Raw genomic sequence first — 27468 nt, forward strand, 5'->3', positions numbered from 1 at the left:
CTTAAATGCTTCTTACAGAAAGCACTTTAAGTGCTTTTGAAATCAAAAATCACCATCTCTAAAAGCGTTATCAGTCATTTTAAAAGCACTATTTTGTGGAGGACGTGGAATCGATGCCCTAAAAGGAGCGACATGTGCAAGATTAATTCACCCTAACAACATGTGCGAATGAACGTGTAATGAAATGCATGCATGCATCCATGCACCTGCCCACACACTGTCGAAGACTTGATCGTAATTACATAATTGTAGAACACATACGTTCCGAAATATTCAAATTAAGTTCACAAACTTTGTACAAAAATATCGCATCCAGAGTCATTTAGTTTGGAAATAAGCAAAAGAGGAAAGAGGAATCATCCACCACCCAGGAAGGGATGTTTTCTTTCCAGCATCAGGTTCCTCACTTCTGCCCCCAAACCTCCTCCTTCATGACATGTTCCCAATCCGAGGAAGAGCTATCGTACCAACCTGCCGGAAGCAGATTCCCAGGCCTGTTGATCTTCTGATTATCTGTCGGTGGACCGCCCAAGAACAGATGGAATTCCTTAGCAGCCACCATATTATCTTCACTACTGCCAGCTTCATGACTCTGCAAAATAGGTTGCTCCTTCAGTTCTGAACCTTCACCCTCCGATGTCTTGCTAATAAACGGCCAGGGGTTTCTCATACCAGCATACCCAAGCCCACCAGTTTCCGGCAGTTGCTGCCCTTCTGAATGCATGTAAGAGTTGTCAATCCGGGATTTAAGGATCTGAAGCCTCGACATAACAGAATCCTCACAGTCGTTTCCCTCGTCGGTTGTGCTAGAATGAGTAGAATCCTGGATGTTGAACTCGGGCATTAAGCTATAACTCGTGCTAGGTGCAACTGCAGATATCTTGGGGTCTGGAAGATGTTGCCCTTCAGTATGCAAGTCAGCGTAGTTTTCAATCCGGGATTTGAGGATATGAAGTCTGGACAGAACAGAAGCCTCGCAATCGTTTGATTGGCTGGTAGTGATTGACATGGAAGAATCCTGGAAGTTGAACTCAGGTCCCAAGAAATCACTTGCGTTGGGTGCAATTACGTCAATCTTGGGTTCAAGACACACATCGGAGCTGGATGATTCCTCCATATTGGCAGAACTAATGAATTTCGATTTCTCAACCCGGTCTCTTATGATATGAAATCTGGCCATAACAGAAGCCTCGTCATAATCATCTGTTATCCCAACTGTATCTGATGCAGGAGAATCCTGAATGGAAATACCATGTGATGATGAGCTACCATTTACTTCAGATGGAATATTATCACCCTTGTTTGGTTCAGAAACCTTGGAGCTGGATTCGCCCCCATTGGCAGCACCAATCAAATTTGAGTTCTCAATACGGTCCCTTAAGATACGAAATCTGGCCAATACATCATCTTCCTGGCTTAATACAGGTAAATCCTGGAGACTTGAAATTGGACAATCATGAGCATCAGGCGTCAATGGGTTAACTGGGTTTGAATCAGGGGAAACCTCAGACATTGATTGCTTCATCATATCTGCATTATATTCAAAGCCGTCAGAAACACAATCATAAAATAAAGATAAGATCAAAGTTTCTTGTTTATAGGTTATAAAACTATGGCAGTAATGTAAGAGCATTAACCTTTGGATTTCTCTGCCTTGCACTTATCCATTTCTATCTTTGTACGATTAAAACGAGCTTTGTAATTAATGGAACATAATACAGCTTCAGCCTCGAGCCATAGGTCCTTGTACAAGAGGGCTTGAGGGTCTGTTTCTTCAGCATGAAAATTCTCACTAAGAATCTTCTTTATAGCCTACAAAACCAAGGTCCATGGCAATAACTAACTAATTTTTTGTACTTCCTCATCCCTCAACGGCAAGAAATATAACTTGACATTTTACTTTATCAAGCTAGGTATAGGGGTACCTGAGTCATTTTATCTTCTTTCGCCATGTTTTTGTCACTTTTCACAGAAACAGAACCTACAACTTTATCCTGAATTTTAGAGGCAGATGCCAATGGAGCCCTGTCTGCATTCACAACCTGAAGAAATTATTCAGCCAAGCAAAACATTATTATAGAGTATGAGGTGGTAAACTCTCCGCTATTCATTTGAAAATGAAGTCCAAAATAAGATTCCAAAAACTTAAGCAGCATACCTTGTTATGCTCTGTAAACTCTCCGTTACACTGAGAAGTGTTTTGCAGGAACAATGGCATTTCCTGTGTCGGTGACAATTTCTCACCATCCTTTGATATGCAGATATGCAGGTTATTGATCACAGCTTTTATGGTCTCAATATCATTTTTCTTCAATTGAACCAAGCCATATGAACAATTACTAAGCAGCAATTCTGACAAGTTATTCATTGTATCAACCAGCATCTGTGCACCCACTTTTGGCATAGAATCTTCCCCATCAGATTTGGAAAGCTTAGTAGGTGCATCCTCCACAGACGAACACAATATATTTTCTACAGCATGAGAAGGCACATGCACCGAACCATATTCCATAGTGTCACTGACATTCAGTTTAAAATCTGGACCACAAGTCAATGTTGTTTTCTTTATTTCCGTTGCTAATCCGTCTTCTCCACCACAACCTTGTTCCATTGTATGAGAATGGCCAAAGAGACCAAAGGAATTTTCCCCACTCCCTGATTTATGGAGGACATTTCTGTAACTTTGAGGTCCTCTACCATGGCTTGTTTCTGAGTTATAAGTGGTCTTCGCGGTATCATCTAACTTATGTTCTCCAAAAGCTGAGTTTTCAACTGAATATCTCTTCAAAGGAAGGGTCACACCCTTTTCCAGCCACCCAAGATCATGGTATTCAACGGTGTTCTTGATAGGCTTTTGGGAGGAAACATCTTCCGCAGCCTTTAGTGGAAACATCAGTGGCATTGGAAAATGCAAACCATTGTAGTCCTCTAGTTTCTTTAACTGTTCTGGAACCCCTTCTTCAGAGGATTCAAATGGAGAAAACCGACTACCAGGAACTCCTTTCCAGCAAGGCGAGTCCACAGCTGGATTATTAGGATCTACATTGTCAGATGAACTCGGAAAACAATTGACGGTTTCATTTGTATTAACTGACACATTAAAACCACCAGGACTAACATGAGGATTTTCAAGTCCAGACTTCGCTTTAAACACATGATCCCATGGACTCTTGTTGAGACTTCTATTATTTAACAGCTCTTCATTTCTTTTTGCAAAGAAGCTATCATTTATTCCAAGAAGACTGTCAAATTGGCTTGAACTGAAACGACAGTTGCCTTCAGAAACTTGTGGCAGACGAGACTCTTGTACACTAGAGGGATAATAATCATCACGATCTGTCTCAGCAGCATCACTTCTGAAATTCAACCTTTTGAACAGACCTATCTCTGGTTCTGAAGATTTAGTGCCAATAGCTGGTATTCTAGTGGCAAAGGCAGAAGAAGACTTTGAAGTGGACGAAATATCATCCATACTAGCATCATGCTGTTGTTGCTCAGAGAACACACTGTACGGTGTTTTACAGTTTGTGGTGTTCGTGATAAATTGTGAGGATGATGCCTTAGGATGGGTTTCTGGAACTGCTGAAAAGGATCCCGTGACAGATTTTGAAAAGTCAGCAGGGATGAATTTGGAATTTTTCGCCACAAAGGATTTATCACCTAAGTGCTCTGCACTTACAGATCCACCAAGCTTTTCCCAACCCTGAATATTGATGCCATGTGATGCTTCTTCACATGAGGGGTCTGCACATTATACAGATAGTTAGGGGAAAATAGAGTAGGGTTGCATAACAAACAGGAAGTGAACCAAAAAAATGAAAACAAAAGTAGTTGCACTGGAAAAATTCCATAGGCGCATAACTTGGGGAAGACATACCTTGGTTCATGTAATTCTTGTAAAGTGATGAGCCGGAAACATCAGTCTTCTTTGAGCAGAAATTTCCATTAAAGTCTCCCTGTTTACCCTGCTCCCGCTCCCACTCCCACAAGCCACCCCACTGGGTAGTATACTTTGGATCAGAAGGGTTTTGAGTGTAATCCTTGTGAGAGGAGCTATCCAAGGGAGCAAAATGAGTACTAGACAGCCAATCATAACTAGGCTGACGAGGAACCACCATGGGGGGAACACTCGGAACTGTTGAGGTTAGATAAGAGGGATAATAAGGTTTGGCCTCAACAAAACTAGTTGCAGCAGCATCGAAGGATTGATCGTACTTAAACGTACTGGGTGAAGTGGTGGTAATAGTGTTCAAAGGAGGCAAGTTTGTATTGGATGGTTCAACAGTCTGCAGGCCTGCATATCCATACGCATTCGATGGAGGAATTGAATTGAGATCTGGGGTGGGATTGGCAAAGAAATTAGAAGGGGTAGTGGTCGGGTGAGAAGGAAGCCAATTGTGCAAAGAAGAATTCATGGGGGCAACATAAGGTGGCTCAGTCACATCAAGTGAGCTTGACATGGGTTTTGGCACAGGCCGATCGACAGTAAAAGGTGGCGCTAAAGCCGATAAACTTGAAGGCGATGATGATGAATATGGATAAGATCCTCCAATTCCATAAGGAACAAATCCCGCCATTCTTAGACTTTGGTTCTAACACACAAATTAAAGTAAATTGATCAAGACCCGCTAAAATTAACATCAACTAAGAAATACTGAAATAAAAAGGTCAACCAGAGCTAAAATTTCCTAAAACATGAACACTCACGACAAAAATCAAAACTTTATGAAGAACCCATTTGTCAAACACCATAAAGATTATCAAATAACAACGAAATTATTATGATCTTTGAGAATCGTGCGAAAAAAATGAAAGAATTGGTGATGCTGCTTACAATATGATGACGATCAGAGCATCCGTTTTCAGCAATCGCCCAATTAACTGGGTAAAACAAGGAGGAAATAAAAGCACAAAAGCTGTAAAATTTACAAAACAGTAGTATTCCCTTGAATATGTATATATATAGTTCTCTTGCTTAACTATATCCTACAGCTACATCAATAAGAAAACCCAGATTACAGAATATGGCAAGAACAGCAAAATCATAAACCAATCTGGAAATTATTCAAGAAATCTGAGATTTTGAATCAATTGGGGAGAAATTCATACCAGAGGAGTGACGAGTGAGGGAGGAGAGAGAGACAGAGAGAGAGGCAGAGATTGGTGGCAGAGTGTCCTCCGGGTCTTCACCGTCCAAGAGAAGCCAGGAAAAGGAGAATTTTGGGTTCAAAAGTCACTCTCTTTGGTTTTGGCCTTTGATTTACGCTTATCTACAAAGAAACCCCTCTCATTTCGAAGAAATGATTTACCTCCCCCTACTTTTGACAATTCATTTCTCTTCCCCTCAACTTGTATTCATCTTGAGTGTATTTTTTCTCACATCCTAAAAGTGAGGTGATGCTCACTCTCTTTGTTTGTTATCGTTAAATTAATTTGTTTTAATCGATCTAATATATGAATATTAAAATTTAAAATAATTTAACGATAATCAGTAGGGGTGATGCTTACCCCTTACTTTAGGAGGTGGGCAAAAGTATTCCCTCCATTTTTTTTTTCTAAATCTGGCTAAAGATTTAACATTAACCTTCTGCGTTTCACATCTTAAGTTTGATTATTCTACTCTCAATATTGTTTGTATAAACAAAGTACAATGTTCAACTTTTATGTTTGCAAATTGTGAATCATAAAAGAAAGATTATGGACTTGTATGTATGAATCTAGGTCTTAAAATTGAAGTAATTCTTTAATGAAGATCCTAATATTGTTTTGTCGACAAATCAATTCATACTTATATTATAATGCATGTATTTTTCTTTAATTTTTTTTATACACCTTATAAATTTTTGGTTTACTCATATCATAACATGTAAATTAATAATATCATATAACAAATTTTCATTACGAAGAATATTAATGCATGAGACCCTAGTTTAAACAGTTATAAATAAGGAAAAAACTTAACCGCATGGTTGGTCAAAATACTTTTAAAACCATGAGACTCATTATATTTTAATTTTGCACCAGTTTTATATTTCTCTAGTACGATATGTGAGTTGTCATAATCATGCAATCATTTTCAGTGATAAACTTTATTATCACGAGCAAAGGAGTTGTAAATGAACCAAAAGAGGGTCTGAGAGTGTGAGTTATTGGGTGGGACAACTCTCAGAGAAAATGCAGTGCATCTTCTTCAACCATCTATCATGACTTGTTTCTATCGTTTGTAACTAATTGTCGAGTGAGAAAAAGTTTAAAGATAGCTCAAACTAATTAGCTACAAAACCAAATTTGAACATGTCACAAAATATAATTTGTCTTCTCAAAATTTCAACTCTATTTATAATTATTTAATTAACTACTGTTTTAGTCAAGTCGTTGGAAAATCTTCAAGATTAAATGTCCACACCGACAGCTTTCTCTATTATTTTTTATGATTCAAACTTGTGAATGGTTAGACCGACCAAGCAAGCAGTCGGAGGCATGGAGTGTTTGTGGTTTTGTTCTTCACATAACATATATACAATAATACAACAACAACAACAACAAAGTCTTTTCCCACTAAGTGGGGTCGGCTATATGAATCCTAGAACGCCATTGCACTCGGTTTTGTGTCATGTCCTCCGTTAGATCCAAGTACTCAGTCTTTTCTTAGGGTCTCTTCCAAAGTTTTCTTAGGTCTTCCTCTACCCCTTCGGCCCTGAACCTCTATCCCGTAGTCACATCTTCGAACTGAAGCGTCAGTATGCCTTCTTTGCACATGTCCAAACCCCTTTTGTGTACGTGTTGGTGCTTCACCGCCCAACATTCTGTGCCATACAGCATCGCCGGCCTTATTGCCGTCCTATAAAATTTTCCCTTGAGCTTTAGTGGCCTACGACGGTCACCCAACACGCCGGATGCACTCTTCCACTTCATCCATCCAACTTGTATTCTATGGTTGAGATCTCCATCTAATTCTCCGCTCTTTTGCAAGATATAGATCCTAGGTAGCGAAAACGGTCGCTCTTTGGTATTTCCTGATCTCCGATCCTCACCCCTAACTCATTTTGGCCTCCATTTGCACTGAACTTGCACTCCATATATTCTGTCTTTAATCGGCTTAGGCAAAGACCTTTAGATTCCAACACTTCTCTCCAAAGGCTAAGCTTCGCATTTACCCCTCCTGAGTTTCATCTATCAACACTATATCGTTTGCGAAAAGCATACACCAAGGAATATCATCTTGAACATGGATCATCAATCATAAAATTTGTCACCTTTTGTTCCGTCCCATCATCAGGGTTTTTTTTTAATTTTTAATTTTATTTTTTTATATTATAAGTTTGAACAATTAAACTGAAGACTCACAAATGTCCCGATTAAAAAATGTGACTATGAGACGGAGGTCCAGGACAAAAAAGATAAAAGAAGACCTAGGAACACTTGGTTAGAAACTTTAAGAAAATATATAGTATTTGGAGCTAACGAAAGATATGACGCAAATTCAAACGCTGTGGAGTTCTAGTATTTGTACGGCCGATCGCATTTAATGGGATAAGTTTTTTGTTTTATATTATAGGTTATATGTCATTTGTCAGTTAAGATATTGATGCAGTGAAGCAACTATACCTAATAATTGCTAAAGAACTTAGATTTATGTCTAATTTTATCAAATTGTTTTCTTGCATTAGTTTATTTGTTTACCAATTTTATTATAATTTAAACGATATTTGTCTCAAAGCATTTTTACTGATAACGGGCTATATTCCATTGACTCAGCTTGAGCCTTGATCTGCAATCAATAGAATATTAATAATCTTAAATCAGGCAATTAATTAGTTAATCATCATTTGATCTCTTTTACGGATACAAAAGAGACTAATTAATCAACAAAAACCTGCTGCCTGCAATATAAAACTTGCATAATATATGATCCAAGATTACATATGCATGTATGACTAATTACGCGATAAATTAAACTAATAGAAGATTACTGCAGAAAACAGAATTTCATATACATACACCGTTTTCATGGAAGCATACTGCAGCATCCAAAAATGAATACGGATAAAGTAACCAAATAAAGAAGATATCAATGAAAGACGTGCAAATTAAGCAACCAATTAGAGAAAGAAAGCCGCCCAATCAATCTCAGGAGTGTATCCATCAGTGATGTACACTAGCTTAAAAATATAGATAAAAGGAAGAAGCAGCGTCGTGAGTGGAGGCCGGCCGAGAAGCTTGACGAAGATTATTCACGAGACCACGAAAACTGGTACTGTGCCGCCTTGGCGGTACGAGCTGCTCTGTCATCCTCGCAAGCGCTGCTGTGTACAACCCTAGCAGCTCTGCAACAATGCCTACCCTTATCATCCCTTCTTTTATGATTAATTTTCTCACCCCCACAAATTGTAGAGCCTCCGTTCAAGAGAGCGAGAGCGGCTACTGAGGGAGAGGTAGAGAGAGGTGTTGATTGGTAGGTAGCTATATAGTTAGCAATTACCGCGCCTTCAAAGCTTTGTTTCAAAGTCGTAGATGGTTGGTGACTTTACATATACCTTTTAGTTGTTGTAACGTGTGGGTTTATTTAGCCAAATTTGATTTTAAAGGTAATGGATATCAGGTGAGGTGACGGCAAAAAGTGCATATAAATCCATGTAGATTATGCATACAGATTATATTTTATCTCTGGTTGGATTTTTTCAACTTTCTAGTATCTTCTATTTATTTTCCGATCGAGTTAGGCGTAATGAGGATTGTGGACGAAAATTACCATATGGAGAGACTTCTTCACCCAGATTACGTACACGGTAATCACATTTCTGGTCAGCTTAGGCGTAAATTGTAATGATTAAAGTGGTATTAATCACGTTTTGTTTGCCTGGTTATAAGACTTGTGTTTGTACTCACCTCACCACTTTTTGTTGGCTGATGTGGCAAGAACCCAGTGGAGGGTTTTGGATGGATGTGCGTGAAGTGGCTTAAAAGTTAGAAAAGTTTTGCGTACTAACCATATTGTTATGCTTGAGAATTCGCATCAAATCAACAGGGGAAAATGAGGAAAATGCCATGTGGTTCTGCTTTATGTTGCTTCCCCACAAGTATCTATCTAACTTAACATATGTGATTTTCGTGCATTTGTACATGCATGCATATGTCATTTTATTTAGGTAGTATTACAATTCTGAATTGCAGTAAATTGGTAACTATATGGGCACATGATCATCATGCTGACCCTACCAAAGAGTTAACAAGGAATAAACTTGTCAAATCCTGCCAAATAATTTTGAATATAAAGAGAAAGAGGGGATAGATAAGACCAGTACCCAATTTCTTTTGACTACCAAAGTGAGAGGATATTGATCAATGGAGGAAGTCTGGTTTACAAACCACTACGGTGAGATTTTTACATATCGATTTGACTCGGTCTTCTTATTTTGGGTGTGTTATCACGAGTATATACTTATTTTAACTCTCTCTCAAGTAGAGGGATAGCTAAGTTTTAGCAGTAATTAAACAATACCTGCTTCTATTGGCATTTGGCAGATGATTAAATTCCACATAACTAAAGTACATAGTAGTTATCTAATCCAAATTACAACAAGAGGAAGGCAGCAAGCATTATCTTCCTTTACATTTTCTTATCGATCGTTGTATATAATCAATTAACGTTGAGCTTCAGCCTTGAGGGTAATGAATAGGACCTATTGAAGACTTTCTTCCATGGAGTCCATGCTTTCCAGCTCAAAGATCGAACCCTAATCAGAGCCAAAGAAGGCTTTGTGTATTTACCACTTGAAGTCTTATGAATAGGAGAAGGAGGAGAGGAAGGTGGTGGTGTTGTCACCGCCGGTGGTTCTGGTGATTGATCTTCTAAGGCAATGTTGTCTTCAGGGTTCCAAAAAGATGCGTGTTTTCTCTTGCTCCTTACAGTTGCAAGCACATCGTATTTGTTGCATATTCCCCATACCGTCACCTTTTGTTCGTTATAATTCACCTTCACTGAGTATATCCCTGCACGTACGTATAAACATTGTTACAACACAACATTAGTTAAGTTTTAGTTCACACGTTTACTGCTGCTTAATACCCCAACTGGACCAACCCAGACTGTAAAATGAGTGAAAACCCTAATGTATAGCCACAGGCCCACAAAAATTATCTAATTTCAGGCTGCAATTTTGAGAAGGGCCTAGGATATCAGACATAGTCAAACTAAACGACTGCTACTATAATGTCTCACTCATGACCTAGGCGGGCACACACAACACAACAAATTAAAACATGAAACTTGAGGGGATTGACCACCTTGCAATGTTGCATTGTTAGGTTGAAGAAAATGTTAGAAACTATTAGTACTTTAGATTTATATGTGCTATGACTTCCAACTGAAATACCTGAGAAAAATATCGACAATGGTGGCGCTTAGCAATATATCATAATATGTACTTATAGAGAGGTATAGTTTACCTTTGAGATGGGAGAGGGTCTTCTTTATTTTCTTCTCACATCCATGAGAATAGAGAGGAACCATCATCTCCACATACTGCGCCTCTACGTTTTTGCAGGCAGGAACAATTTGCATATCGGCCATATCCAAATCCAAACTCTAATTTAATTATATAAATCTTCAAGATGTATGCATGCATGCAAGAGATTGTTGTTGCTGTTGTTCTTGCATGGTTTTTTGAGATGTTTCCCTTATTGTTTATCTCTATGTATCACATTTTCAAGGCTTTATATAGGATTAAGTTACTAGACATTGTAGGAGGTCGACGTCCTCCGCTAAGTATTCCTGGACATCTTTACAAAAGAAAGGGTATAGCTAGGCTGATCGAGTGTGGTTTTTTTTTTTATCATGGTTATGTTTAAGCTTTACCATGCACGGCTGCTGACCAATTCGTATGATTAAAGATTATTAAGCAATAATATTCCTGATTAAAGTTGATTAAAGATACTTTGATTAGAGAAAATCTTGGTTTGAATATTGGAAGGATGTGTCAGCAGCGCTTGGATATACAAAAAAAGTGCACTGTGTGTGTATATATATATGTATTCTCCCTTTCATGCATGCATGCATATCTGCAGGTCGTTCAGTTTTATATAGTTTTCAGATTATGACTCCCATGTGGCTTGTTTTCCTTATCAACCAAGTTTGGCTTTCAGACTTTGGAACTTTCAACAATACTACTTTTAATTATTAATTATCTTAATCCTGATTAACTTTAATAATATATCTCTCGATCATGTAATTCCTCTCGAGATAAAGCATTCGTACTCACGGCACCATGTCATCATTTTGCGCTCTTATTGGTTATGCCGCCATGCACATGCATGCAAGTTTTTTTTTTTTTTTAAATTTCTTGATCGTACCATAACAGATGAACCCTAACATCCCTCAAATGCCTAAAAGTCTAGAAAGTACCAATATTGAAAAACACTGGATATAACTATACTAGCTAGGCTAGTCCCACAGTAAAAGTGGTTTTGTAGCTACTTTGGGGATTTGTTATATTTTGCATTGGGACTTAATTTTCCACTATGGTACTGTTTGGTACATGGGACGAGACAGAACGAAGTGGGATGAGGTGTTCTGTCCCACGTTTGTTGCTTCTAAAACGGGTGGAATGCGCTGTTTCACGGGACGAATTTTGGGTGAATTTTCGCCCTTGGAACGACTCGTTCCACATCCGTGGAACACAAAATTATAACATATTCGTCTCCTTCTTCTTCCTCATTGTTTCCATCTGAAGGCATCTTTACTCCCTCTCCGTTCCTTCCCGTCCTGTCCCATCCCGTCCCGTTCCGTCCCGTCCAGTCTGTATACCAAACGATACCTACATGAATTATAAAAGGAGAAGTATTTTGTTTGGTAAGATTACACAATGTATCTATATAATCGTCTATGTCTTACATAACTAACATTTGATATTAACTAAGACATATTGTTAGTCAAGCATAGTATTTCGAATTAAGATTCTCTCACTCCAAATTCACCTCCTCTTTCTTTTCTTTTTATTTGAACGGTTACGATTAAACCAACATCTTGTATTGAATTTTTTATAAACAAAAAAAAAGAAAAAAAGGGTGAGAGAAATCAGAAAAGGGAGCATTTGAAGTAGAGAAAAATCCTACTCCTCTCACACAGAGGGGACGATTGCTTTGAGTTTTGTAATCACAACATTTCCTCCTCCTTTGGCCTTTTGGTTACCCGACCGAGCTCACATTGTATGTCTTCCACTTTTGAGAAGCAAATGACATGCATCGGTCGGCCTGCCTTGTTAGGCTTGTTTTGTTAATGCGACAAATAGACAGGTGCGATGGCATCACCGTCTCTGCCACGCTAGAGTATTTGATTGTGGGTCCCGCCCATGACTCTCTTTTGACGTTTTGCCCTGGTGGCACTGTTTTGGCTTATTCAGATGACTCGGATTTCAAGTACTAACAGTTGGAGGCCACCATGTGAAACCCACACCACACCTCTGTTTTTATCTCAGGGAATCTCGACGGCCCCAATCAGATTTGTTTCCTGTTAACGACTTATCCATATTACATGTGACATGCACAAACACAAAACCTAATTTTTGGATTTAATTACGTTAATTAATGGATAAAAAGATTAGATAATATGTTGGCATTACGTCCTTGATTAATTTGTAAACCAAAGACAAATGATTGCAACAAAAAACATTTGTTAGTCATCATGAACTGAATATTCACGAGTCAGAAACTATTTCCTTTAAGAAAAATGGTAAGGAGACTTAAAAGTAAGACTGATTATCTGTCATTTCATGTTTTAATATACATTTTATAATGTTGGCACATATATGAACGTTAAGTTGTAAGGTTGCAGAAAATCAATGAAGAATCTCACTTTGAGAGAGTTTGCTTAGTGTTTATGTTCCTCTAATCCATTTCGTGTAGTTTTCACTTAAGTGGGCATCTCATGAGACATGATCTAACCGTATGATATTAACATGCGCTGCATGCATGAAAAAATAGCACACAAATCTTGTGTAATTCTTGTTCACTTGCTTTGGTTGTTCCAGCATTTGCTTGACCTGGTTCAATTTTTTGAGCGAGTGATTTGTGATGTATATGAAACAGACCATGTGACGTCATATTTAACTTTTTTTAAAATTAAAATAGCTTAAAAAGCCAACTTTTACGTAACTAAAGCTAACCCTCTGTGCCGCCTTGCATGTTTACAAATACCAGAAATTTATTCTTCCTACAATATGCATGTGTACCTATTTTATTATGTATTTATATAATTCATTTACATTTTATAAAACGTGAATAAGTAGCTATGTAATATGATAATAAAAGAGTAAATTGTAGCTATGGTCCCTTAACTTTAACTCAATTGGAGCAATGGTCCTTCAACTAAAAATCCATTACCATTGGTCATTCAACTCATCAAAACATGCAGCTATGGTCCCTCAACTAAAAATTCATTACCTTTGATCCCTCAACTTTAATTCAACTGGAGAAATTGTCTCTTAACTTTAACACAATTGTAGCAATGGTCCTTCCAACATAACTCGTTTTGACAAAATTTTTGACGTAGTTAATGAAAAGGACCATAATTACCATAATTACTCACTTTGATGAGTTGAGAGACCCTAATTATATAAATGGTTATTCCAACATAACTTATTTTGACAAAATTTTGAAGAAATTGATGAAAATAACTATAGCTACACATTTTGATAAGTTGATGGACCAATGGTAATTGATTTTTTATTGAATGACCATTGCTCCAATTTGATTAAAGTTTAGAGACCATTGCTACAATTTACTCATAACAAAATGATTAACTATCTTATTGATCAATTTGTAGGAAACGTATATTATATTTATTCCACTTCATATACCATATCCACCAAATTAACTCAAAACTTGTCTAAAATTCTGGTCACGAGTGGTGGCACTTTATATATTACATAATTAAGTAACATAATAACATTTTAATACACTGTTATTATGGAATATTGAAGGATTATTGATCGTGATCAAGTTGTTCATGAAATGCAACACGCATTGGGATTCTCATCACTGAACAGCTGAGGAGGTGGGATTCTCTCAATCACGAAAAGAGGTTGATAATAGTACTGCATCATTCTTTTCATCTGTTCCTCATCCATGCCACTATTTACGTAACTGCCACTCATCATCTCTCCCACCTTCTTCCCCTCTTCTTTGTTCTCCTGGCCACCTTTCTCCTCCTCCTTATTATTACTTTCTCCCCCGTCAGCTCCGCCCTCTTCTTTCTTTCCCTCCCCTTCTGCCGGTTTATCCTCTTCTTTTTTCCCTGCATTTTCTTCTTTCTTCTCCTCTTCGGGTTTTGCTTCTTCTGCAGCTGGCTTCTCATCTTCTTTCTTCTCGGGTTCGGGCTCGGGTTGTGGGACTATTCGGGCTTGCTTCTTGGTTCGTCTATACACATACTCTACTAGCTTGTCCCCGTCCATGGTCCCTGTCACCATTACCTTCCCGCTACTATGATCAGTCACAGCACTTTGCACTCCTGCAGTTAATTTATCAATTAGTTTAACAGACAAGACACCGTGCAAAGATAATTTCTTTTATCTCAAGCAATCATGTATATATTGAAAGCTATCGACCAAAAACTATATATATGTTGAGGGCTAGTGGATTTTACATACAAAATGAGCTGGATAGATAGCCCCAATTATTGGAAACATAGAAAAGGAGTTTTGTGCAATTTTTTGTTTAAGTCGCATCTAACCTATTGGACCACGTCAGACAGGACCCAAAATTTTGTAGTTTTAGGTCAGAATGCACCCTTATTTGGAAAAAAATTTAATTGTGACGGGAACACAAGTGGTACACCACATGTTTTAATTGGAACGGTGGAAATTTTTATTTTTTAAGTTGTTAACTTTTTAGCACACATATCTCATCATTTGTATAGTGATGTGTGGTGTACCATTTCGTGTACCGATCACATTGAAAAATCTCTCCCTTATTTGAAGTAATATTTTGGCACTTCCCATTTTTATTTGCCATTTCAGAAAATGGCACCATGTGCTATGACATTGTAAACTACACTCTACGCCGTAGTAATTTTTTGAGTTATTTTTCAGTGTGATTAACACTGTCGCGTGAAGGTGTGATAGTCGTACCACGAATTTAACCCACATTAGTTGTAATTAATACAAAGGGTACCGTTTATAATTCGGTTTAACTCAAATATAAAGAGAAGAAAAAAAGAGGATATATACCTCTGAGTTTGAGTATCTTTTTCTTGAGTTGCTCTGCACAGGCCTCACAGTGCATGTTAACTTCGAGTTCTACAGTTACAAGTCCACTAACCTGAAGCAATAAGAAACCACCCTTATAAGTTCACTGTTTTAACAAATGTAGTTTAATTTTCTTCAATGTGATTTGATTAATTTTGATTAATAAGGTTTCGGTTGGACCTGTGAGGCAACAACTTCTGGAATGGGTTCACCCTCAGCAGATGGTAATGGGGACAAGACTTTTGCTTTTCTCTTGGTTTTCTTCAAGATTTCGTTGCACACTGCCTGAGGCTCCACTATTCCCTTTATGGTCACTTCATTTTTAGCCATATCTATCACAACCCCCTCCACTCCTGCATTTAAAAAAACAAATTGTAATAACCATGCACACCAACTATAAACATACAGAGCAAAAAAAAGAATTTTCCAACGGGGTGAGACTGTGTAATACGCTTAAGAAACCGCCAGAGTGCTATATCTGTCTTAAATAATTTCCCCTTGTAAAAAAAAAACAGTGAGAGAGAAAAGAGGTGGGAGAATGAGAGGAACTACCTCTAATTCTCATGATGGACCTCTCAATCTTCTTTGCACATCCCACACAGTGCAAGTTTACAAACAACACGAAGGGAGAAGGAGGCTTTGGCTCTTCCTTTTTCGCCTCTTCTTCTTTCTTTTCCTCTACTTTCGCCTCGGCCTTCTCCTCTGGCTTAGGCTCTGCCTTAGCTTGTTCCTATCCAACAACAAAGAGTTGATAAGCATTACATTTCACAGTTTTACGTGTGTGTCAAAATATTTGTTTTGTGTTTTTGATGACTTAACTTATATCAAATTGTTATTTGCAGAAACGAGAAATGGCGTCTTTCGTAACGAAGCCAAACAGTGTTGTTACAACAAACTCATGCAGATCCATACAAGCCAATTAGAAAACATTAATGCAATCCACTAACCTGCTTAGCGTCTTCACCCATTTGTTATCTTACTGAATTATGAGTATGAACTTTGAGTTCCCCGAAATTGGACAGAAAAATGTAAGAGCAGAAGATAGAGAGAAAGAAGGGGAGAAGCCTAGAAGAGAAGAGGGTGTTAATTTATATGCAGGTGAGAGGAGTGAGAGACTGACGAGAGAGTATGATGGATGGACGGTTCCAGTTGGGATATTAGAATATAAAGTGAGTGTGTTACTCTACAGCACATGCAAAGCCACTAAATTATACAAAAGGGAGCTCTTAATATAATGTTTCTTTTTGAACTCTTGTTCCAATCTCCATGGCAGAGAAGGTAGAAAAAGAGAGAGGAGATAACAGTGGAGCAGATTTGGCAGATTTATAGAGCAGCAGGGAGAGGTGAATAGATAGAGAGGAGATGGAAAGAAAAAGAATGAGAGGAAAAGATAACCACTTGAAAAAAACAAAAGGATAATAATTCCATGACCCACCGATTGGTGGATTTTTCATGACAAAGGTGGTGAAGTGTCACACATGTGTAACCATTTTATTCTTATTTGGACAACCTGGATACCTTTGGTCCTTAAGCAAATTATTCAAAGAACTGAGTAAATTTCTCACAAGGAGAATTTTTTATTACAAACTAATTATGCAGTACTATTTTGAAAAAAAATTAACACATGATATAACGTAAGTTTTTACAAACTAATTATGTAGTACTATTTTGAAAAAAATTAACACATGACATAACGTAATTTTCTTGGAACATTTCAGTTATAGGTAATCTGGTAGAGCATGATAAACCATTCGTTATCACCGTTTGATCATCTATTTATGTGCCACTTCGCTGATAATCTAAAGCAAGTTGTGGTTCTTATAAGAATATGCAAAGTCACTTAAATTTTCAATGAGAGACGTTGCTCCACACCTACACATGCCCCTCACATATTACGACACTTAAACATGCTTGGACATAAAAATCGCTTAACTTTCTGATTAGAGACAACCCTCCAGACCTAACATAAGACTCGATGATCATGCCTTACTTGGGACGATCAAATTAAACAAGTAAATGTATGTACACTATTCTGGGTATCAGCTGTTCAGCATGTTTCATTACTGTATTTAGACCATATATGATGACCAACTTTCATGGTGGTCCTAATTAATTTAGCCATTAACTGTAGGAAGAAATAAGAATAAATTAAGCTACGTGCAGATAGAGGAAACGATGATTTAATTTTAAACTAATCAAAGTGTTTTAAACTCTTAAACAAACCTCCTAATTAAGCAAAGAGAGTTCCAATTTTCATGAATCATACATAACTGAGTTGGGATGTATGAAGCGTGGGGATGCGAAATTTTGCATTCTAAGTTTTCGTGTTATTTCCAAATAAAAAATATATATACATACGAGCCAGCTATAGTAAAGTTGATCTCACATGGGTTGCTTCCTCCATATCACAAAGCTTAGTCCTCCTTTTAATCTTTGTCAATTTTTCTTTCTTTTGATCGATGTTTCTTCAGGTTATTGAAAACGCTTCTTTCTCTCTTTCTCTTTGCTGAATATTCAAAAAGTTCTCACTTCCATGCACCAAGAGAGTGACGGGCATGGTTATTTCACGACAAACTTTTGAGTGTGACACTCTATTATTATATGAAATACAGATTGTTGACGCATATGAGTGAACATGTAATATTTGGAAGCCTGAAAACAACATTACTCCTATTTCACCTAGCAACTTATTAAATTACGATGATAAATAAGACAGTTGATATGTTATCAACTTGGAGTATAATATTGATGAATAATATACAATTACATGAGTAAATTTATAATATCACATGACAAGATCACAACAATCTAAAACATTACACCTATTTCACCATACAACTTTACCAAACTGCAACTAAATGGATATAATTATAGCCTTATGGTAGATTAAGTATGTGTGTATATATATATATATATGAGTTTGGTGCATATAATTATCCATTTTGGTTCATATACCTACTTCTATCAAATCAAATGCCAACCAAGCTTTTGAAAGGAAAGCTGAAAACTGCTGATTCTCCATTCCTTTGTTAGGTTTTAAATACAGAAACTTTGAAGAAAAAGAAGATATCAATCTTTTCTTTCGTACCAACATTCAGAAAGAGGAGACCCAACTTACCATGCATGCATGGTGGTGACACGTGGGAGCGAGTCAGCAACAGCAACAGCATCAGTAACAGCAACAGAAGTCCCTTCCCAGCGGAAAAGTTTGGTGACTGATTTCACAACCACTAAAAATAATCAAAGACATAATTCACCGCAACCAACAACATAATCTTTCCAGTCTACGGCCTCATGCAGCTCCCTAATTAAAGTTTAATCAGCCAAAAAGAAGGCAGACCAAATCGAATTCAGGTTGACCTCTATGATTATCTTTTATCCATTATCAATAAAAATTGGAAATATTAGGTTACGTAGGGGAGAATGATTTGTCCTCTAAAAAAGTTTATGCATCAATTAGGGAAGAGATTCTGTTTAATCAAAGCACAAAATTAAGTGCGGTCCAATGCACGATCGATGGGCAGTTAGAAGAATCTAGATGATTGCTTGGCTTAGTTAGTAAAGTAATCACAATCAACCACGCAATTATGTTTTTTTTTAATGTCAAAACCATCCAATTATTTTTGGATTGAGTTGTTTCTAGTACAAAATTCACCTAATCTAATGATCCCATAAACATATAAATATTAGAGCATTATCATTATTTTTAGTTGTATATTTAATAGAGATTTTGAAAGAGTGCTAAAATTCGATGTTCAATTAGAATTTTAAAGAAAATAAAAATTTGGGAGAATTTATTTAGAATTTTAAATGTCTATAAAAGTGCAGGTGTAATAAATCAGAATTTGATTTTAAATTTTTTTAAAAGATATGAATGTTACTGGATTTTGAGAGATTTCATAATGTATTTTAAGCTTTAAAAAGATTCAGTATGCAATTACGAATTGCCCCGATGATTAAGGCCTCCTATCCAACCCAGTACATCTTGGGTCAAACCCTCCCCCTTCCCTAGTGCAGATTAGTGTACAAATGCAGTGTCTTCCTTCTACAACCACCCACAAAAGACCTAAAAGTCAGCAAACTTGATTAAACCAAACAACATCTTTAAAATAAATCAAACTTATAATCATGGATCCATGGCAACTGTTTATGGGGATACTTTGGGAGTTTACATGGACTTAGGAATGGTTTGTTAAGCCTGGTCCACCATACAAAATCCATCTACATGGGCTCAAAGAATGGGAAGGAGATTCGAACCCAGGACTTCGAATGCAAGGGCAAATTCCTGGGAAGGAGATTTGAACCAGGACTTCGGATGCAAGGTCAAATTCTTAACTAAACAAGTTACAAACTATTTGCAAATTCACATTTCACAAAAGTTATTTCTTTTATGTTATTTATAAATTTCTCCATGACAGTATGCAACCATCAAGGCCTCTCCAATCGCTCTTAAATTTCACCGTGTACAGAATGTTGGTGCTCGTCCAAATAACTCTCCGCCAAGGCAGCGTGTAATGCTGCCCCAATCGGAAGCACATCCTCATCAAGAAAGAAGTAAGGCGAGTGCGGCGAGTGAACTGAACCCACTTCCTCATTTCCAATTCCAATGCTAAGCATGATTCCAGGAATAAACTGCTGATAGAAGGCAAAGTCTTCACCTGCCATCACTTTCTTGCACAACTTCACATTCTCGGGACCAAGCAAAAGTTTTCCAACCCTCTGTGCCTGCATATGCAAGCTTTCATCGTTGACAACAGCAGGCAATGGTGGGTATTCTTCATCTTTCGTGTCAACATATGCGTTACATCTATGCACGGCTGCCTGTCCTTCAATAACCTGCAAGAAATCCCAATTTATGAACCGAATGCTTCACTCGTTTATTTCTTTGTTCTTTCAAAACAAGCTAGTTGCTAGTCTCCCTATTTACTGATGAGTGATGAAAGAAACATCCGGCATTATTTCTACTAAGTCTAACTGTCTGATGGAACGAGGTTAAAGAACAATGTATGTCGTTTACCTCTTTCAATCGCCTCCTGAGTAAGTACAAGCCTTCAGTTGTAAGACTCCTCAAAGTGCCCCCAAATACAACATACGATGGAATTACATTCGATGCAGTCCCACCTCTAACATAAGTAACAGATAGGACCTTCAGCGCAGAAAACCAACTGTTAGCAATATGCTGCAGTGGATTGTTATTTTTCCTTCTATATGCCTAGTTCTTTCATATCCAAAACACGTTTAAAGTTTACCAAATTGATAAAACAATGAGGGATCAGTTTGACAAACAATGGAAATTGCAATGAAACTAAAGCTACGATATCACCAAAAAAAGAATTCTCATCTTCTTTTAAAGGCACGTACTTGGCTATGGAGGGGATCAGTTTCTCTTGAGATGAGCTGTTGCAACGCCAAAATTGCAAATGAGGCAGCAAGTACTGGATCAGCAGTATTGTGGGGTTCTGCAGCATGCCCGCCTATCCCGACTATTTTGGCTTCAAACATGGAAACAGCAGCTAAGAGCGGTCCTGCAATCGATGCTACAGTTCCTGTGGGTATTGTATAATCAACGTGCATCCCAAATATCGCTTCAGCTTCACCAAGAGCACCTCCTTTTATCATTTTGGAGGCACCAGCACCTCCCTCCTCACCAGGTTGAAAAATAAGTCTCACAGTTCCCTTCAACACCAACATATGTAAGGAAGTTTTGCGCAAAATTTTCTCATTGTATCACAATTTGCAATTTTTTTATTGCTGAAAATTATGGTCTCAACAGAAAGATTGAAACTTTGAACTCAGAATCTCAAATTCGAATTCACCTTGTTGCACGACATAAAACCTCACTGAATTGCTTTTACAAGATATATATTCTACACTACCCTAATTAACAGGAAAGAGGATTCGAACTTATGTGCAACGGGGCGAGAACACTGCCCTAGCCAATCGGCATAACCCATGTTCAAAAAGTTATGCTCTCAACAGAAAAATTGAAACTTTTAACTCAGAACCTCAAAATGCACATTCACTTTGCTGCAAAACATAAAACGTAACTGACCATTTTTTATATTCTAAACAATGTACGGAAAGGAAGATTCGACCTTGAGTCAAAACGTTAAACTGACCTAACTCGCATCTGCTAAAACGTAAAACTGACCTTAAGTTTATCTTTTCGTTGATTAAGCAACTTAGCAGCGCCAAGAAGCATGGTGGTGTGAGCATCATGTCCACAGCCGTGCATTTTCCCATCAACCTTACTCTTGTGCTCCCACTCCACAAGCTCCTGCACATCACCACCACCACAAAATCCACCAAAAGCTAAACCTTAAAATTCACAATAAATTAAAGACAACTTCCTCAGAGAATCAAAACAAAAAAACAACAAGTTCCCGGATATTACTTGCAACGGCAGGGCGTCCATGTCGGCTCGAAGAGCAACAACGGGGCTCGAACCGGACCCGATTTCTGCAACAATTCCGGTTTGGGCAATTGGGTAGTTGTAAGGGATGCCGAGCCGATCCAGTTCTCTGCGCAGAAGAGCGCTGGTGTTGTGCTCTTGGAATTTGAGTTCTGGGTTTTCATGGATTTGCCTTCTTATGGAGATTAACCAGTTTTTATCCTGCTGGGCTGCGCTCAGAAGCTCTTTTGCGTAGTGGGTTTGATCAGGAGCGCCATGGGGGATACCAAGAGAAAGAGAAGTGAGTAAGAGTACTAAAACGAAGAGAAAATTGGCAATCGAACAAGAACGCATCTCTGTTTGTTTGACGGAATTGCGGAGATGCAAGTCAACAGTTGCAGTACCAGAAGGGGTTGACGATAAGGGAAGGACGGGTACAACCAGCAATTTATATACTAACTTGTAAAGTGTGGCGCGCGGTATCCAAACAAATACAAACGGTCGTAGGAGGAAGTTAAAAATGTACACAGTCATATAGGGTGCGTTTGGTACTTGGGACGGGACGGGACGGAACGGGACGAGGCGTTCCGTCCCGCGTTTGGTACGCTAAAATGGGTGGAACGGGCTGTTCCACGGGACAGATTTTGGGTGTTTTTGCGTCTCACCTCCCCCCTGGAACGGGTTTGTTCCACGTATGTGGAACACACTGTTTTACCATTTTAAGACAAATATACCCCATGTATTTTTCAAAAATTACACCTTCGTTCCGTCCCGTCCCATTCCGTTCCATCCCGTCCCGTCCCGTTCCGTCCCGTCTGCGTACCAAACGCACCCAAGGAAGTTAAAATGTACGACACATCGTGATTGATGTGGAGTTAAAAGGGTTTGACTGTGTATGGTAGATGTGATATACCTTCAGAGTCACATTTCAACGTAAGTTAGGAGAAATTTTTACTTGTGATAAGAACGTTGATGGTACATCATGTGTTGTTATATAAGAACACGTGATGTACCATCTTGTGTGACGATCACACTGAAAAATCTCTAATAAGTTAGTTTCTCTCGATGAATTGCATAATATCGATTGCACGAAGGGTATTAAGTTAACAGAAAAAAGAACAATTTCTGATAAAGAATTGCAGCTCAACTAAAAGTTCATAGTTTTATTTATGGAAAACCCTCAAAATTGTTAGCTGCTGTACATAATCACACGAGGGCTCTCAACCTGTAAAATCTATGCTGTGTTTAGCCTCACAAAAATTAAACAACCCCCTAAAAGTGGTGTTTAGGCAGTATGCTAGGCCGCGAAAGGTCTTCCGACGGCTTCAAAACTAATGAAATCCCTATAAGCTAGCAAGATTATGAAGCAGCATGCAACCACAACTACCCTAAAGAGAAAGGCAAAGGACCACATAGATTGACCGGCAGGAGAGGCCTTCAACAACAGAGAAGGCACCCTTTTGCCGGTAACAATTCTGCCCACCGTAGTCAAGTTTGGTCTTGTGGGCACGGCTCCTTTTTCTGGTAGATCAATGTCAGCACTAATACCATCAGTGGCAACAGCACCAATAGGTTTCTTTTTGTTATTGCTTATCTCCTGCAAACAGCGTTAAACTCATTACCAACCCCTGAACATATGTCATCAAATTTTGACATTATTTGTGCTTCACAAACTTCTCACCTCCATGGCTATTGGTTTTATTTCATTGTCTTCTGGTCTACTGCTGCATTGGAGTTGCAGAAATGTAGTCTCAAGTATTAATCTTCTATTCGCATCACCTTGTGTCACAAAGCTCTCTGCGCTAGTCGGATTTTGTGTTTGGCGAGCCCTAAGCCTGATTCCAGGTCCAGCATCGCGACTGATAATTGCATTCAAATGAGCAGCATCGCAACTGATAATTGCATTCAAATGATTGCTTGTTACCTCAGACCTTGAGGATTGGCCTGCAGCAAAAACCAAATGGAGAAGCATTCCGTTAATAACATTCATCTAGAACACCATCCACATATCTCTTACACTCATCCATGTTAATACTAAAAAAGACTTACCATAATTTTCTGGAATTGACATCAATGGACCATTTCTGTCAATATTCCCCTCAGGCTGAACAGGATTTTGAAGCTCTGTCTCGAACTGTATGAAATGAGATCAGTGAAACCTTAATTTTCTAGAGACAAATATTTAAAAGAACATGAATGCTGCAGATATGTACAACTGCAAGTTGGGAGGCAAGCCTTAAGAAGACGATTTTTACTTGAAGTTATAAAGTAACATGAAATCTTCTACTCACCGGTAATTCAGCTGCTCTTCCATCGACATCAATCTGCTCCCCTGAACTGTTGAAAATTGAGCTCAAGAACTCAGATACATATGTTTCTTGCTCATTGGTTCCATATGGAAACTTCACCCCCTGATGACCATCGCTAAAGTCATTCCTGCCATAGTAACCGAGCTCTGCGTGCATCTGCGAGTGCAATGGGGAAAAAAGTGGCTCTTGTGGGGGATCATAAAACATGTCTAATCCCCCCAGCGGCATATTCAGTTCATCTTCTGCATCATAACCATTACAGTTGTTGCTAGGGAACTCAATAGGTGGTAGAGGCGGTAGAGTGTCTGATCCCATCGCATTACAATTATCAGCAGAGGTGCATTCGACTTTGGTAAGAGGCCTTTCATCTTGCCTTTCAAGAGATGGTGATGTTGGAAGCGGTGCATGATCAGACTGTACGTCTTGAGGAGAAGATAGGGCAGCGGTGGAGGATGAAACAGTAGGTTCCGCTTCATCAAAGTTTAAATCTTCGATAGTCTCATCTTGTTTTTTAAACAAGCGACAAAGGACAAAGGAACTCTGCATAATAACATGGACATAACATCTGATTAGTAATTGAAAGTTTAGTCATTTTACATTGCCAGTCAGTGATCTGAGCATATGTGCTTTGGAGACCTACGAAAATGCAATATACAAACGCACACACAGACCAATTAAATAACTTCAATTGAAAAACATAACTTATTTCCATGCAAAGAGACTCTATTGAAGATTGAGATTTATCACTTTCTCAATAACACTTAGTAACTAGGTCATACATACAAAAAAAATTACTTTCCTAATTACCAAGAAATGAACATCTTTTTTTCTATCAGTTATGATAAGACATCCAATCCATCCGTTTTACTCAAACCGGTTATACAATATTTCACCAAAACTAAAACCCCACTAAGTAATAGATTTTGACTAAATTATACAAAGCACACACTTAAACTGATTGCACAAACTACGAATTTTCAAGACTTTGGTGTCCAAATGTGCTCATAGAATCAATTAAATATCATAAACTAAGTAATCAGACAACTAAGAAGTAAGAAGCAAAACAAAAGTTGAAGAGAAAACCAACCTGACCAGGATTTGTGCCATCAAGCTCCTTCTGTGTCGTACGATACTCGTGCATAACCCAATTCGTCCTCTTACCCTTGGGAGCACGCCCGGTATGGAAGACCAATGTCTTTTTCATTCCAATCAAGATTTTGTCCGACTTGATTTGACGATCTTTTCCGGTGGCCTTCCAATACCCTTTAATTGTAGCCCTGTTCAACCTGTGCCCATTTGGGTACTTCCTGTCCTGTGGACAGAAGAAGAACCACTGTGGATCGGTTGTCTGTATCACTGATAAATCTGCAGCGCAGCATAAACATAACATTGAGCAAAAATATACAAAACTGAAAACCCGAAAAATATGTAATTGGTGAGAAAAACAAGTTGTTGCACCAAAAGTTGATAATTTTCCCTAAGTTACAACAATTCATCAAATTCCCTGCCTAATTACAACTCAATAAGACATTAATGGATTGTTTTTATGATAAGCCGATAATCATAAGCAAAGTTTAAGCATTTTTTACCACTTTCTATCAAAAAACCCCAACAGAAAAAGTACATATTGTTAAAAAGTCACTGATAAATCTGCAGCATAAATAAGCGTAAACATTGAGCAGAAACAAAACCCAGAAATTGAAGACCCTCAAGTTAGATAATTGGTGAGAATATCAAGAACTTGCTGCTACAAAAAGTTCATAACTTTCCCAAAGTTTCAATAATCCAACAAAATCCCAGCTTAATTACAACGAAATGGAAACTAAATAGTGAATTTAACAACTAAATAACACACTAATGGAAAGCTAAGAGATTATCAGGAAAATGTGAAAGCTAAGAGATGAAGAAATAAAATTTAATACCAGGCAAATCCCAGGGCTCCCATTTGCAAACATCAATCTCACGAATAACAGCCACTTGTCCATGATTGCCATTGATTTTCGACCTCAAATAATAATCAATCAACTCCTCGTCCGTCGGCCGAAATCTGAACCCCAGTGGCAGACTATCCATTGACAGCGTCTCCATATCCGCCACCAGCATTCACCGTAACTCTAGAGAGAGAAACTGAGAGACAGAGAGACTGAAGAAAAACCAAAAAATCTAGCTTTTTCCAAGAACCCAAAACTTTTTTCCAGAAACCCAAAAGAAAATCCGAGGAATCGGATAGATTATCGAATTCGAAATGGAGATTTTGGTGTTCTGATATCAGATGTGGACCATCTTTCTCTCTCTCTAGATTTCTTTTCTTTCAGCAGAGTAAAGAAGAAAAGTGAGAGACTACTGAGAGAGGAGAGAGAGACACACACAGTTTATATATATATTTACCGAGTCTACCAACCCTCGTTTAAATTCCACGTAATACCGCGTCCGAGAAATTAACAGGGGTATTTAATGCCACATAATTACGAAAGTACCACTATTCGTATGTAATAAGTGGTGCCTGAACCGAGCGCGTTTGGGTAGGAGAAGTGATTTTGAGTGATCGTAGGGGTATTATGGATAATTTACAAAGCGTTGCGATGAAGGTATCGCGGGAGGATTGTGCATGGAAGCCCGGTCCCGCTACGAAACTGCTATGAACTTTACCCTAATTTTTCATATATTTATTTTTGTATTTAACAATTTAATTGTTCTTATGTATAATAAAACTAAATAATATTTAAAACAAATTAAATTTGGTGGCCTGAGAAAGGAGAAAGAGACTGATGGGGACTAGATGAACACAGCCATTGTCCATGGATTTGTGGTGTAGTGATAGTGAGATGATACTTTGTCGTTAAGGAAGTTAGTATACATGATTTCTTTTACAATGTGCGGAATTACATTTTGAGAATGTGGCTTATTTTCATGGTATGGTATTCGATTATCGTTTTCGACGACATTTATGGTTATTTACGTATGAATTTACTTAAATTGGTGTCGATCGCCTTTAACATAACACGCGAGATTATTATGTGCGAAATATTTTTCCTTTTTTTTCTAAGCGGTAATTTTTTACTAGTAAATGGATGTAACCAAGTATAATACGGTCTTTTTGTATTTTTTTATACTTGTAAATGAGAGATCTTAAGTTGAAATCTTGTGGATGACGAGTTTGAAATAATTTAATGTAAATATATCGTTCTATCAAAACAAGAAAAAATGAATGTACCACCCTGGAGTTCGGTTTTCCTATGGATATTTTGTGTGCTAATAGTGTATTTGTGTAAAATTGAAGTTGTATTTATTTTTTATGTTGGATATTGGGAAAATATGAAGTTTAAGTTTAATGTATTAATTATATTGATAAAATAGAAGTGATAGAGACGCCATTGGCATTTATTTATGTCGAATATTAGATGTTAACTTCATGAACAAACAAATTTACAGGCAATGAACTATCAAATTCCACGATATTTACAATGAACAATGAACATCATTTTGGAAGGTTGTTGGAAAAACCCTGAAGTTCATGGTATATTCA

The 27468-nt window shown here is 37.9% G+C and overlaps 5 protein-coding genes across 9 annotated transcripts; all 5 read right to left on the bottom strand.

Annotated features, from left to right (window-relative positions):
- Positions 1–218: 218 nt before the first annotated feature.
- On the bottom strand, positions 219–5270 carry LOC126594350 (uncharacterized). 4 transcript variants are annotated; one of them, XM_050260805.1, is made up of 7 exons: positions 5110–5270; positions 4835–4881; positions 3878–4584; positions 2159–3744; positions 1926–2042; positions 1638–1812; positions 219–1530 (listed from the first exon to the last, which is right to left on the bottom strand). In XM_050260805.1, exons 3-7 carry the CDS (start codon positions 4575–4577, stop codon positions 404–406), a joined length of 3705 nt encoding a protein of 1234 aa, XP_050116762.1. In that variant the 5' UTR covers positions 4578–4584; positions 4835–4881; positions 5110–5270; the 3' UTR covers positions 219–403. The 4 variants fall into 4 exon arrangements, with proteins under 4 accessions (XP_050116762.1, XP_050116616.1, XP_050116686.1 ...); XM_050260659.1 differs by having other exon boundaries at positions 3878–4592; XM_050260729.1 differs by lacking the exon at positions 4835–4881 and having other exon boundaries at positions 3878–4592; positions 5110–5264.
- Positions 5271–9491: 4221 nt separating this feature from the next.
- Positions 9492–10691, bottom strand: LOC126625486 (heavy metal-associated isoprenylated plant protein 6-like). The gene is made up of 2 exons (XM_050294572.1): positions 10450–10691; positions 9492–9993 (listed from the first exon to the last, which is right to left on the bottom strand). Exons 1-2 carry the CDS (start codon positions 10571–10573, stop codon positions 9641–9643), a joined length of 477 nt encoding a protein of 158 aa, XP_050150529.1. The 5' UTR covers positions 10574–10691; the 3' UTR covers positions 9492–9640.
- Positions 10692–13815: 3124 nt separating this feature from the next.
- Positions 13816–16595, bottom strand: LOC126625472 (heavy metal-associated isoprenylated plant protein 9-like). 2 transcript variants are annotated; one of them, XM_050294562.1, is made up of 5 exons: positions 16190–16595; positions 15795–15972; positions 15423–15595; positions 15225–15315; positions 13816–14506 (listed from the first exon to the last, which is right to left on the bottom strand). In XM_050294562.1, the coding sequence occupies exons 1-5, from the start codon at positions 16208–16210 to the stop codon at positions 14004–14006; spliced, it is 966 nt and encodes a 321-aa protein (XP_050150519.1). In that variant the 5' UTR covers positions 16211–16595; the 3' UTR covers positions 13816–14003. The 2 variants fall into 2 exon arrangements, with proteins under 2 accessions (XP_050150519.1, XP_050150523.1); XM_050294566.1 differs by lacking the exon at positions 16190–16595 and adding an exon at positions 16062–16166.
- Positions 16596–19328: 2733 nt separating this feature from the next.
- Positions 19329–22024, bottom strand: LOC126621833 (IAA-amino acid hydrolase ILR1-like 5). Its single transcript, XM_050290425.1, has 5 exons — positions 21637–22024; positions 21394–21519; positions 20604–20918; positions 20260–20388; positions 19329–20078 (listed from the first exon to the last, which is right to left on the bottom strand). Exons 1-5 carry the CDS (start codon positions 21985–21987, stop codon positions 19692–19694), a joined length of 1308 nt encoding a protein of 435 aa, XP_050146382.1. The 5' UTR covers positions 21988–22024; the 3' UTR covers positions 19329–19691.
- Positions 22025–22776: 752 nt separating this feature from the next.
- LOC126621823 (NAC domain-containing protein 91-like) lies at positions 22777–26299 on the bottom strand. Its single transcript, XM_050290415.1, has 6 exons — positions 25865–26299; positions 25030–25307; positions 23925–24482; positions 23683–23767; positions 23315–23577; positions 22777–23230 (listed from the first exon to the last, which is right to left on the bottom strand). The coding sequence occupies exons 1-6, from the start codon at positions 26043–26045 to the stop codon at positions 22931–22933; spliced, it is 1665 nt and encodes a 554-aa protein (XP_050146372.1). The 5' UTR covers positions 26046–26299; the 3' UTR covers positions 22777–22930.
- Between the last annotated feature and the right edge of the window lie 1169 nt (positions 26300–27468).

The sequence above is a fragment of the Malus sylvestris genome, chromosome 1 (genome assembly GCF_916048215.2).
Source record: "Malus sylvestris chromosome 1, drMalSylv7.2, whole genome shotgun sequence".
Lineage (NCBI taxonomy): Eukaryota > Viridiplantae > Streptophyta > Magnoliopsida > Rosales > Rosaceae > Malus > Malus sylvestris.

Coding starts and splice junctions, on each gene's coding strand:
- LOC126594350 (XM_050260805.1), bottom strand. CDS start 4,577: ATGGCGGGATTTGTTCCTTATGGAATTGGAGGATCTTATCCATATTCA. Junction 3,745..3,877: donor CAAGAATTACATGAACCAAG/GTATGTCTTCCC, acceptor TATAATGTGCAG/ACCCCTCATGTGAAGAAGCA. Junction 1,531..1,637: donor CAAGGCAGAGAAATCCAAAG/GTTAATGCTCTT, acceptor AATATAATGCAG/ATATGATGAAGCAATCAATG.
- LOC126625486 (XM_050294572.1), bottom strand. CDS start 10,573: ATGGCCGATATGCAAATTGTTCCTGCCTGCAAAAACGTAGAGGCGCAG. Junction 9,994..10,449: donor GACCCTCTCCCATCTCAAAG/GTAAACTATACC, acceptor ACGTACGTGCAG/GGATATACTCAGTGAAGGTG.
- LOC126625472 (XM_050294562.1), bottom strand. CDS start 16,210: ATGGGTGAAGACGCTAAGCAG. Junction 15,973..16,189: donor TGGGTGAAGACGCTAAGCAG/GTTAGTGGATTG, acceptor GTTGTTGGATAG/GAACAAGCTAAGGCAGAGCC. Junction 14,507..15,224: donor AAAGATACTCAAACTCAGAG/GTATATATCCTC, acceptor AATTAACTGCAG/GAGTGCAAAGTGCTGTGACT.
- LOC126621833 (XM_050290425.1), bottom strand. CDS start 21,987: ATGCGTTCTTGTTCGATTGCCAATTTTCTCTTCGTTTTAGTACTCTTA. Junction 20,919..21,393: donor AACGAAAAGATAAACTTAAG/GTCAGTTTTACG, acceptor TTGGTGTTGAAG/GGAACTGTGAGACTTATTTT. Junction 20,389..20,603: donor CTGATCCCCTCCATAGCCAA/GTACGTGCCTTT, acceptor TCTGCGCTGAAG/GTCCTATCTGTTACTTATGT.
- LOC126621823 (XM_050290415.1), bottom strand. CDS start 26,045: ATGCTGGTGGCGGATATGGAGACGCTGTCAATGGATAGTCTGCCACTG. Junction 25,308..25,864: donor GGAGCCCTGGGATTTGCCTG/GTATTAAATTTT, acceptor GCTGCGCTGCAG/ATTTATCAGTGATACAGACA. Junction 23,768..23,924: donor GAAGAGCAGCTGAATTACCG/GTGAGTAGAAGA, acceptor CATTTCATACAG/TTCGAGACAGAGCTTCAAAA.